The sequence below is a fragment of the Haliotis rufescens genome, unplaced genomic scaffold, assembly GCF_023055435.1.
Source record: "Haliotis rufescens isolate VD_foot unplaced genomic scaffold, xgHalRufe1.0.p SCAF_32, whole genome shotgun sequence".
Classification (NCBI taxonomy): Eukaryota; Metazoa; Mollusca; class Gastropoda; order Lepetellida; family Haliotidae; genus Haliotis; species Haliotis rufescens.
This window is the reverse complement of record NW_025964024.1, coordinates 1,832,049-1,844,572: the sequence shown is the minus strand read 5'-3', so window position 1 is coordinate 1,844,572 and position 12,524 is coordinate 1,832,049. Positions and strand designations below refer to the sequence as shown.

At 42.2% G+C, this 12,524-nt stretch overlaps 1 protein-coding gene across 1 annotated transcript; it reads right to left on the bottom strand.

Moving 5' to 3' along the window:
- Positions 1-8,840: 8,840 nt before the first annotated feature.
- Positions 8,841-12,524, bottom strand: LOC124152929 (uncharacterized protein K02A2.6-like). The gene has a single exon (XM_046526016.2). The coding sequence runs from the start codon at positions 12,522-12,524 to the stop codon at positions 8,841-8,843; it is 3,684 nt and encodes a 1,227-aa protein (XP_046381972.2).

The window sequence follows — 12,524 nt, the reverse complement described above, 5'->3', positions numbered from 1 at the left end:
CTCTGTGCCTCTCTCTCTTTCTCTGTCTCTCTCCCTCTCTCTCACACTCTCTCTTCCTCTCTGTCTCTCTTTTACTCTGAGTGAGTGAGTGCGAGGTACGTGCGCCGTGCGTTCGCGCATGTGTAGTGAAGTTTGCCCTTTTGAATGTGTTTATCATATTATTGTGTTTGTTTCCACAGGTCAAACATCAATGAAAGTCGCTTCTTCAGGATCCATCACGGCTATATTTTAGACAAATAAACACTGAGATTACTTACTATAATTTAGGTATCAGTTAAGAGCCTGCTATTTTCTAAGAACGTTATATCGCGGTTATTTAATAAGTAATATAGTCCATAACTACATACAATTTTAATTACAAATTGAAAAAAAGGTGAGTGTCGAGTTGACATGGTAGAATCCCCGCGGTTTGGCCGAAGCCGTCCCAACGAGGATAGATCATATGCTTCTGTCTCACACGATAGATACTTCGTCTCTTAGACCTGTATCTAACCACCATGCTACGGCTCACCCGATACACTTACACAAAGCTAAGCTATATAACGATAGGCTTGTCAGCCATTTTGTTGTGAAAGACCACTCGGAAACGCTCGGTAGTAATCGCCTTCTATCTTTCACTGACCAGGGACAGATACGTGCTTTCTCGGCGAGAGTAATATGCAGTAACATACAATTATATCAGGTACACAGAGCATCGTTTAATCAAATTTTAAGGATGATAATGATTGTATGAGAGGAGAGACGTGACTGACATTCACGACAAGTATATTGTTGTTGTAATATTTGCCAAATGAAATGTTTCTTCTCCTTAACCTTCTTCTTCGCAATTCCACCACCCCCTCCCTCTCTCTATCTTTCTCTCTGTGCCTCTCTCTCTTTCTCTGTCTCTCTCCCTCTCACTCACACTCTCTCTTCCTCTCTGTCTCTCTTTTACTCTGAGTGAGTGAGTGCGAGGTATGTGCGCGGTGCGTTCGCGCATGTGTAGTGAAGTTTGCCCTTTTGAATGTGTTTATCATATTATTGTGTTTGTTTCAATGAAAGTCGCTTCTTCAGGAACCATCACGGCTATATTTTAGACAAATAAACACTGAGATTACTTACTATAATTTAGGTATCAGTTAAGAGCCTGCTATTTTCTAAGATCGTTATATCGCGGTTATTTAATAAGTAATATAGTCCAAAACTACATACAATTTCAATTACAAATTGAAAAAAAGGTGAGTGTCGAGTTGACATGGTAGAATCCCCGCGGTTTGGCCGAAGCCGTCCCAACGAGGATAGATCATATGCTTCTGTCTCACACGATAGATACTTCGTCTCTTAGACCTGTATCTAACCACCATGCTACGGCTCACCCGATACACTTACACAAAGCTAAGCTATATAACGATAGGCTTGTCAGCCATTTTGTTGTGAAAGACCACTCGGAAACGCTCGGTAGTAATCGCCTTCTATCTTTCACTGACCAGGGACAGATACATGCTTTCTCGGCGAGAGTAATATGCACTAACATACAATTATATCAGGTACACAGAGCATCGTTTAATCAAATTTTAAGGATGATAATGATTGTATGAGAGGAGAGACGTGACTGACATTCACGACAAGTATATTGTTGTTGTAATATTTGCCAAATGAAATGTTTCTTCTCCTTAACCTTCTTCTTCGCAATTCCACCACCCCCTCCCTCTCTCTATCTTTCTCTCTGTGCCTCTCTCTCTTTCTCTGTCTCTCTCCCTCTCTCTCACACTCTCTCTTCCTCTCTGTCTGTCTTTTACTCTGAGTGAGTGAGTGCGAGGGACGTGCGCGGTGCGTTCGCGCATGTGTAGTGAAGTTTGCCCTTTTGAATGTGTTTATCATATTATTGTGTTTGTTTCCACAGGTCAAACATCAATGAAAGTCGCTTCTTCAGGAACCATCACGGCTATATTTTAGACAAATAAACACTGAGATTACTTACTATAATTTAGGTATCAGTTAAGAGCCTGCTATTTTCTAAGAACGTTATATCGCGGTTATTTAATAAGTACTATAGTCCATAACTACATACAATTTCAATTACAAATTGAAAAAAAGGTGAGTGTCGAGTTGACATGGTAGAATCCCCGCGGTTTGGCCGAAGCCGTCCCAACGAGGATAGATCATATGCTTCTGTCTCACACGATAGATACTTCGTCTCTTAGACCTGTATCTAACCACCATGCTACGGCTCACCCGATACACTTACACAAAGCTAAGCTATATAACGATAGGCTTGTCAGCCATTTTGTTGTGAAAGACCACTCGGAAACGCTCGGTAGTAATCGCCTTCTACCTTTCACTGACCAGGGACAGATACATGCTTTCTCGGCGAGAGTAATATGCAGTAACATACAATTATATCAGGTACACAGAGCATCGTTTAATCAAATTTTAAGGATGATAATGATTGTATGAGAGGAGAGACGTGACTGACATTCACGACAAGTATATTGTTGTTGTAATATTTGCCAAATGAAATGTTTCTTCTCCTTAACCGTCTTCTTAGCAATTCCACCTCTCTCTCTCTCTCTCTCTCTCTCTCTCTCTCTGCCTCTCTCTCTTGCTCTGTCTCTGTGTCTCTCTCTCACACACACTCTCTCCCTCTCTCTCAAACTCTCTGTCTCTCTTTTACTCTGAGTGAGTGAGTGCGAGGGACGTGCGCCGTGCGTTCGCGCATGTGTAGTGAAGTTTGCCCTTTGGAATGTGTTTATCATATTATTGTGTTTGTTTCCACAGGTCAAACATAAGTCGAAGTCGCCTCTTCAAGAACCATCACGGCTATATTTTAGACAAATAAACACTGAGATTACTTACTATAGTTTAGGTATCAGTTAAGAGCCTGCTATTTTCTAAGAACGTTATATCGCGGTTATTTAATAAGTAATTGAATCTATAACTACAAACAATTTCAATTACAAATTGAAAAAAAGGTGAGTGTCAAGTTGACATGGTAGAATCCCCGCGGTTTGGCCGAAGTCGCCCCAACGAGGATAGATCATATGCTTCTGTCTCACACGATAGATACTTCGTCTCTTAGACCTGTATCTAACCACCATGCTACGGCTCATCCGATACACTTACACAAAGCTAAGCTATATAACGATAGGCTTGTCAGCCATTTTGTTGTGAAAGACCACTCGGAAACGCTCGGTAGTAATCGCCTTCTATCTTTCACTGACCAGGGACAGATACGTGCTTTTTCGGCGAGAGTAATATGCAGTAACATACAATTATATCAGGTACACAGAGCATCGTTTAATCAAATTTTAAGGATGATAATGATTTTATGAGAGGAGAGACGTGACTGACATTCACGACAAGTATATTGTTGTTATAATATTTGCCAAATGAAATGTTTCTTCTCCTTAACCTTCTTCTTCGCAATTCCACCACCCCCTCTCTCTCTCTATCTTTCTCTCTGTGCCTCTCCCTCTTTCTCTGTCTCTCTCCCTCTCTCTCACACTCTCTCTTCCTCTCTGTCTCTCTTTTACTCTGAGTGAGTGAGTGCGAGGGACGTGCGCGGTGCGTTCGCGCATGTGTAGTGAAGTTTGCCCTTTTGAATGTGTTTATCATATTATTGTGTTTGTTTCCACAGGTCAAACATCAATGAAAGTCGCTTCTTCAGGAACCATCACGGCTATATTTTAGACAAATAAACACTGAGATTACTTACTATAATTTAGGTGTCAGTTAAGAGCCTGCTATTTTCTAAGAACGTTATATCGCGGTTATTTAATAAGTAATATAGTCCATAACTACATACAATTTTAATTACAAATTGAAAAAAAGGTGAGTGTCGAGTTGACATGGTAGAATCCCCGCGGTTTGGCCGAAGCCGCCCCAACGAGGATAGATCATATGCTTCTGTCTCACACGATAGATAGTTCGTCTCTTAGACCTGTATCTAACCACCATGCTACGGCTCACCCGATACACTTACACAAAGCTAAGCTATATAACGATAGGCTTGTCAGCCATTTTGTTGTGAAAGACCACTCGGAAACGCTCGGTAGTAATCGCCTTCTATCTTTCACTGACCAGGGACAGATACGTGCTTTTTCGGCGAGAGTAATATGCAGTAACATACAATTATATCAGGTACACAGAGCATCGTTTAATCAAATTTTAAGGATGATAATGATTTTATGAGAGGAGAGACGTGACTGACATTCACGACAAGTATATTGTTGTTATAATATTTGCCAAATGAAATGTTTCTTCTCCTTAACCTTCTTCTTCGCAATTCCACCACCCCCTCTCTCTCTCTATCTTTCTCTCTGTGCCTCTCCCTCTTTCTCTGTCTCTCTCCCTCTCTCTCAAACTCTCTCTTCCTCTCTGTCTCTCTTTTACTCTGAGTGAGTGAGTGCGAGGGACGTGCGCCGTGCGTTCGCGCATGTGTAGTGAAGTTTGCCCTTTTGAATGTGTTTATCATATTATTGTGTTTGTTTCCACAGGTCAAACATCAATGAAAGTCGCTTCTTCAGGAACCATCACGGCTATATTTTAGACAAATAAACACTGAGATTACTTACTATAATTTAGGTGTCAGTTAAGAGCCTGCTATTTTCTAAGAACGTTATATCGCGGTTATTTAATAAGTAATATAGTCCATAACTACATACAATTTTAATTACAAATTGAAAAAAAGGTGAGTGTCGAGTTGACATGGTAGAATCCCCGCGGTTTGGCCGAAGCCGCCCCAACGAGGATAGATCATATGCTTCTGTCTCACACGATAGATAGTTCGTCTCTTAGACCTGTATCTAACCACCATGCTACGGCTCACCCGATACACTTACACAAAGCTAAGCTATATAACGATAGGCTTGTCAGCCATTTTGTTGTGAAAGACCACTCGGAAACGCTCGGTAGTAATCGCCTTCTATCTTTCACTGACCAGGGACAGATACATGTTTTCTCGGCGAGAGTAATATGCACTAACATACAATTATATCAGGTACACAGAGCATCGTTAAATCAAATTTTAAGGATGATAATGATTTTATGAGAGGAGAGACGTGACTGACATTCACGACAAGTATATTGTTGTTGTAATATTTGCCAAATGAAATGTTTCTTCTCCTTAACCTTCTTCTTCGCAATTCCACCACCCCCTCCCTCTCTCTATCTTTCTCTCTGTGCCTCTCCCTCTTTCTCTGTCTCTCTCCCTCTCTCTCACACTCTCTCTTCCTCTCTGTCTCTCTTTTACTCTGAGTGAGTGAGTGCGAGGGACGTGCGCGGTGCGTTCGCGCATGTGTAGTGAAGTTTGCCCTTTTGAATGTGTTTATCATATTATTGTGTTTGTTTCCACAGGTCAAACATCAATGAAAGTCGCTTCTTCAGGAACCATCACGGCTATATTTTAGACAAATAAACACTGAGATTACTTACTATAATTTAGGTGTCAGTTAAGAGCCTGCTATTTTCTAAGAACGTTATATCGCGGTTATTTAATAAGTAATATAGTCCATAACTACATACAATTTTAATTACAAATTGAAAAAAAGGTGAGTGTCGAGTTGACATGGTAGAATCCCCGCGGTTTGGCCGAAGCCGCCCCAACGAGGATAGATCATATGCTTCTGTCTCACACGATAGATAGTTCGTCTCTTAGACCTGTATCTAACCACCATGCTACGGCTCACCCGATACACTTACACAAAGCTAAGCTATATAACGATAGGCTTGTCAGCCATTTTGTTGTGAAAGACCACTCGGAAACGCTCGGTAGTAATCGCCTTCTATCTTTCACTGACCAGGGACAGATACATGTTTTCTCGGCGAGAGTAATATGCACTAACATACAATTATATCAGGTACACAGAGCATCGTTAAATCAAATTTTAAGGATGATAATGATTTTATGAGAGGAGAGACGTGACTGACATTCACGACAAGTATATTGTTGTTGTAATATTTGCCAAATGAAATGTTTCTTCTCCTTAACCTTCTTCTTCGCAATTCCACCACCCCCTCCCTCTCTCTATCTTTCTCTCTGTGCCTCTCCCTCTTTCTCTGTCTCTCTCCCTCTCTCTCACACTCTCTCTTCCTCTCTGTCTCTCTTTTACTCTGAGTGAGTGAGTGCGAGGGACGTGCGCGGTGCGTTCGCGCATGTGTAGTGAAGTTTGCCCTTTTGAATGTGTTTATCATATTATTGTGTTTGTTTCCACAGGTCAAACATCAATGAAAGTCGCTTCTTCAGGAACCATCACGGCTATATTTTAGACAAATAAACACTGAGATTACTTACTATAATTTAGGTGTCAGTTAAGAGCCTGCTATTTTCTAAGAACGTTATATCGCGGTTATTTAATAAGTAATATAGTCCATAACTACATACAATTTTAATTACAAATTGAAAAAAAGGTGAGTGTCGAGTTGACATGGTAGAATCCCCGCGGTTTGGCCGAAGCCGCCCCAACGAGGATAGATCATATGCTTCTGTCTCACACGATAGATACTTCGTCTCTTAGACCTGTATCTAACCACGGCTCACCCGATACACTTACACAAAGCTAAGCTATATAACGATAGGCTTGTCAGCCATTTTGTTGTGAAAGACCACTCGGAAACGCTCGGTAGTAATCGCCTTCTATCTTTCACTGACCAGGGACAGATACATGTTTTCTCGGCGAGAGTAATATGCACTAACATACAATTATATCAGGTACACAGAGCATCGTTAAATCAAATTTTAAGGATGATAATGATTTTATGAGAGGAGAGACGTGACTGACATTCACGACAAGTATATTGTTGTTGTAATATTTGCCAAATGAAATGTTTCTTCTCCTTAACCGTCTTCTTAGCAATTCCACCTCTCTCTCTCTCTCTGCCTCTCTCTCTTTCTCTGTCTCTCTCCCTCTCTCTCTCACACACTCTCTCCCTCTCTCTCAAACTCTCTCTTCCTCTCTGTCTCTCTTTTACTCTGAGTGAGTGAGTGCGAGGGGCGTGTGCGGTGCGTTCGCGCATGTGTAGTGAAGATTGTCCTTTTGAATGATTGTGTTTATCATATTATTTTGTTTGTTTCCACAGGTCAAACATAAGTCAAAGTCGCCTATTCAGGAACCATCACGGCTATATTTTAGACAAATAAACACTGAGATTACTTACTATAATTTAGGTATCAGTTAAGAGCCTGCTATTTTCTAAGAACGTTATATCGCGGTTATTTAATAAGTAATTGAATCTATAACTACAAACAATTTCAATTACAAATTGAAAAAAAGGTGAGTGTCGAGTTGACATGGTAGAATCCCCGCGGTTTGGCCGAAGCCGCCCCAACGAGGATAGATCATATGCTTCTGTCTCACACGATAGATACTTCGTCTCTTAGACCTGTATCTAACCACCATGCTACGGCTCACCCGATACACTTACACAAAGCTAAGCTATATAACGATAGGCTTGTCAGCCATTTTGTTGTGAAAGACCACTCGGAAACGCTCGGTAGTAATCGCCTTCTATCTTTCACTGACCAGGGACAGATACATGCTTTCTCGGCGAGAGTAATATGCACTAACATACAATTATATCAGGTACACAGAGCATCGTTTAATCAAATTCTAAGGATGATAATGATTGTATGAGAGGAGAGATGTGACTGACATTCGCGACAAGTATATTGTTGTTGTAATATTTGCCAAATGAAATGTTTCTTCTCCTTAACCGTCTTCTTCGCAATTCCACCTCTCTCTCTTTCTCTCTCTCTCTCACACTCTCTCCCTCTCTCTCAAACTCTCTCTTCCTTTCTGTCTCTCTTTTACTCTGAGTGAGTGAGTGCAAGTATATTGTTGTTGTAATATTTGCCAAATGTAATGTTTCTTCTCCTTAACCGTCTTCTTCGCAATTCCACCTCTCTCTCTTTCTCTCTCTCTCTCACACTCTCTCCCTCTCTCTCAAACTCTCTCTTCCTTTCTGTCTCTCTTTTACTCTGAGTGAGTGAGTGCAAGTATATTGTTGTTGTAATATTTGCCAAATGTAATGTTTCTTCTTCTTAAGCCTCTTCTTCGCAACACCCCCCCCCCCTCCCTCCCCCCCCCCCCAACACACACAAACACACACACACACACACACACACTCTCTCTCTCTCTCTCTCTGTCTGTCTCTCTTTTACTCTGAGTGAGTGAGTGCGAGGTACGTGTGCGGTGCGTTCGCGCATGTGTAGTGAAGTTTGTCCCTTTGAATGTGTTTATCATATTATTGTGTTTGTTTCCACAGGTCAAACATCACCATGCTTCGGCTCACACCCTATAGACTGTCACTGACCAGGGACATGTAATATTCTCACGCTTTGGGAATGATTTGTAGCACTTGAACTAGCCCTAGGCTGTTGCTGCCTCCGACGAATAAATAATGGAGAACGACATTCTGTGTTCCATCTTGTATTTATTGCCATACATACACGGGTGGTACATCTGGTAAAACAGGGGGTCCCGACGGCTAGGTCGCCAAGGGAGATTACTCTAATATGTTATACACCATCACAGCCGCTGGTGGCATAATGCAGTATGATAACAGTACATCCCTTTTCTTATAAAAAAAAGTTGGACACATTAACAGTAAGTGAACTACAGAGCACAGAAAACGACTACAAAGAGTAGACACTTGATATTGATTATATTCAATTACTTCAATGATGCTTAACACTTCAAACTTGAATTACAACTAATAAATCAAAGGTTGTCAATTCTTGACTGTAAATTCTAACTAATATTGTGAAGTGGCCTACATAGCCTATCAGAATGACACTGATACAAACTTACTGTGGTTGACTGTTGTATAGTCTTACAATCATCTTGAGCTAAAACTGGTAAAAACTACACTGAGGCAATAACCTTGGGTTTGACAACCCGACCCGAACGAGTGATATATTGATTATTGGCATTGTCAATAACTTTCTGGGGACTGTGTCTTCGTGATGGGATCGGTGATGTTACAGGGTCATCAGAGGGTTTGACCTCAGCTGTATCACGAGTACAGGTAACGGCTCTGTCACTCTGTTGAACACGTGGTAACTCACTACTTGTGACATCAATGTTCATTTCAGGTATGTCATGCTTTTCACGTGTCTTTAGTAGGTGACGTCGGTTGCGACGATATTCCGCTCCATCGCCAGTGCGAACAGTGTAAGACCTGGAATTGTGCTGCTTTGTGACTACTGCAGGTGTCCACAAGTTATTGTGTTGTCGTACACGAATTGCTTCTCCTGTTTTAAGGGGCAACAGGGGCTTGGCAGCAGTATCGTAGTAGTGCTTTTGTTTCCTCCGACTTGCTTGTAGTACTTTCTGGTACTGAGAATGATCAACAGATCCAGGCAAAAGTTGATGTTGGGTACAAGGTAATGTGGATCGTAATCGTCGACCCATGAGTAGCTGAGAGGGTGATAGATTTGCCTCCATTGGGGTAGTACGGTACTCTAGAATACCAATGTGTGGATCTCTGCCATCTGTCTTTGCCTTGGAAAAAATGCGCTTGATTGTTTGGACAGTTTTCTCGGCAAGACCATTTGACTGTGGGTAACGAGGGCTTGATGTCTCATGCACAAAGTCCCATTTTTCTGCAAACTGAGCAAAGTCTTGTGAGGAGTACTGGGGGCCATTGTCAGATATCACCTTATCCGGTATCCCATGTCTCGCAAATACATCTTTGAGAGCATTGATAACAGTGGTGCTTTTGGTGCTGGGTAATTTGCAAACTTCAAAGTACCTGCTATAATAGTCGACAACGACCACAAAATCATGGGTGTCCCATAAGAAGAGATCTGTGGCCACGGTCTGCCAAGGACGACTGGGAATGTCATGTGATATGAGGGGTTCCTTGGGGTTAGAGTTTCTTCTCTCTAGGCACACAGAACAGTTGAGTACAAGACTTGTGATATCATTCGACATTTTGGGCCAAAACAAAATGTCACGAGCACGTCGGAGACACTTTTCAACTCCCATGTGTCCAGTGTGAATTTTGTCAAGCATACTTGTCCTCAGGGACTTGGGTATGACAATTTTCTGGCCCTTGAATATGATGCCATCCATGAAGGCAAGTTGGTCCCTGAAGTTCCAGAATTCAAGTATTGTCCCTGGGCATAGCTTCCTATGTTCAGGCCAACCATCTATGATAGTTTGTTGGAGCAAGGAGAACTGAGGGTCAGTTTCTGTGGCTCGTCTAATATCCTCCATCCTCTTCTCACTGACAGGAACATTTGATACTATCATATGGACATGCGCGTCCATACCTTCTGAAAGGTGCGGGTAGGTATCAGGCACTGACTTGCGTGAAAGTGTATCAGCTACTACTATTTCCTTCCCAGGTCTGTGTTCAACTGTGAGGTCATACTTTTGTAGCTGCAACATCATACGCTGTAACCGAGCAGGGGCGACAGCAAGAGGCTTCTTCATGATAGAGATGAGAGGTTTATGATCGGACTCGACTTTCACATGCCGACCATAAACATACTGGTGGAAACGCTTACAGCCGAACAGGATAGCAAACATTTCCTTTTCGATCTGTGCATAATTGACCTCTGTGGTGGTCAAAGACTTAGATGCATAAGTGACAGGCTTCCCATCCTGTAAGAGAGCGGCACCAAGACCATACTTGGATGCATCAACTTGGAGTGTTAGATCCTTGTCTGGGTCGTAGTAGGCAAGAACTTGCCCAGGTGTCTGTGTGATGATATCCTTGATTCTCTGAAACGCTGTGGACTGAGGATGATCCCACACAAACTCAACGTCTTTGGGAAGGAGCTGTCGCAGAGGGCTGGTGATCTCGGACAGATTAGGAGCAAACTTGGCTAAATAATTAACCATTCCAAGAATTGTTTCCAATTCAGAGCGGTCACGTGGTGGATTCATTGAGCATATAGCAGAGACCTTAGCTGGGTCCGGTCTGAGGCCTTCAGCACTCAAGATGTGTCCAAAGTATTGGATCTCTGTGACACCAACTTCAAGCTTCTCTTCGTTAAGCTTAATACCTTTGTCACGGGAGCGGGAAAGCATGTTCCGCAGGTTGTGATCATGCTCCTCGGGAGTACTTCCATACACCAGAACGTCATCAACTATGGCTGCAACGCCATCTAGTCCCTCATAGCACTCGTCAATCCTTCGCTGAAATTCATCTTGTGCTGAACGTATCCCAAAGGGTAGTCTAAAAAATCTGTAACGTCCATACGGGGTGTTGAACGTTGTAAGAAATGAAGATTCCTCAGCCAGTCTGATGGCCCAATATCCAGATCGAGCATCGAGTTTAGTGAAATAACGAGCCTTAGAGAGGCTTGGAAGGATGTCTTCAAGTGTTTTCATTGGGTAGTGTGGACGCTGTATAGCACGATTCAGGTCCAATGGATCCAAGCATATGCGCAGTTTCTTTGAGTGTGGCTTTTCAACGATTACTAAAGAGTTGACCCATTCAGTTGGTTCATCAACCTTTGTGATAATGTTTGACTTTTCCATCCGATCAAGTTCGTCTTTGAGTCTTTCACGAAGTGCGACTGGAACTTTTCGTGGTGGGTGAACTACAGGGATAGCACTCGGATCGATGTGTATCGTACATTCACCTGGAAAGAGCCCAATGCCCTCAAACACATCGGCATATTCTGCAAGAATGGTGCTCTTCTCAAGAGGTTTTCCAGATTTCTCACTCGATCCACAAGTATCAACCGCACAGGTAAGTTGGATAAGCTCCAATTCAAGGCATGTTTTGAGACTGAGTACAGGGTTTGATTCTGTCTCTACAACGTAATACTCAGCTGTGAATTCACGATCATCAATCTGACAAGGTAAGCTACATGTACCGTGAGTTTGAAGATGTGTACCGCCATACGCCATCAACTGTTTGGGCGGTTTACTGAGTACAGTTGTAGTGCCAATTTTGGGGAATAATCCAGCTGGTATGATATTTACCTGAGACCCTGTATCTAATTTGAATTCCACTGGTATGCCCTTAATTCCTACCTTCACAGTAACAAAAGCCTGGTTAGTATCCTCAGTTTTGGAGTGGACACTGTCAACATCACTAGATGTATCCACGCTATCAATTAAGTCTATGAGAAAGTCTGAGTCCCCTGAATCAAAGCGTTCATCTGTCACAACCTCATTGACTTTCACTGAGCGACACACAATCTTGAAATGATTCCACTTTCCACAATTGTCACATTTTCTACCTTTGGCAGGACACGGTTCACGCTTAGAATGTGATCTACCACAGTTTCTACACTGACTATGTGTTTTGTCATCACTGTTTGATGATCTTCTATTTGTTGTGTTGTGGGGTTTTACAGGTTGTGATTTCTGTCGGGAGTAATGATACTTTTTGTGTCGATGGGAATTATCACTGGCTGAAACTGTATGTACCTCAGGGTTGGCCATTGTTTTCAACTGTTCCTGAGAGTATTCCAAACTTTGTCCCATTTGAATTGCTTTCTCGAGTGTCAATTTCTCCCCTTCATTTATCAATTTTGCACGAAGTTTAGTAGATGATGTGCCGAACACTATGCGGTCCCTCACCAT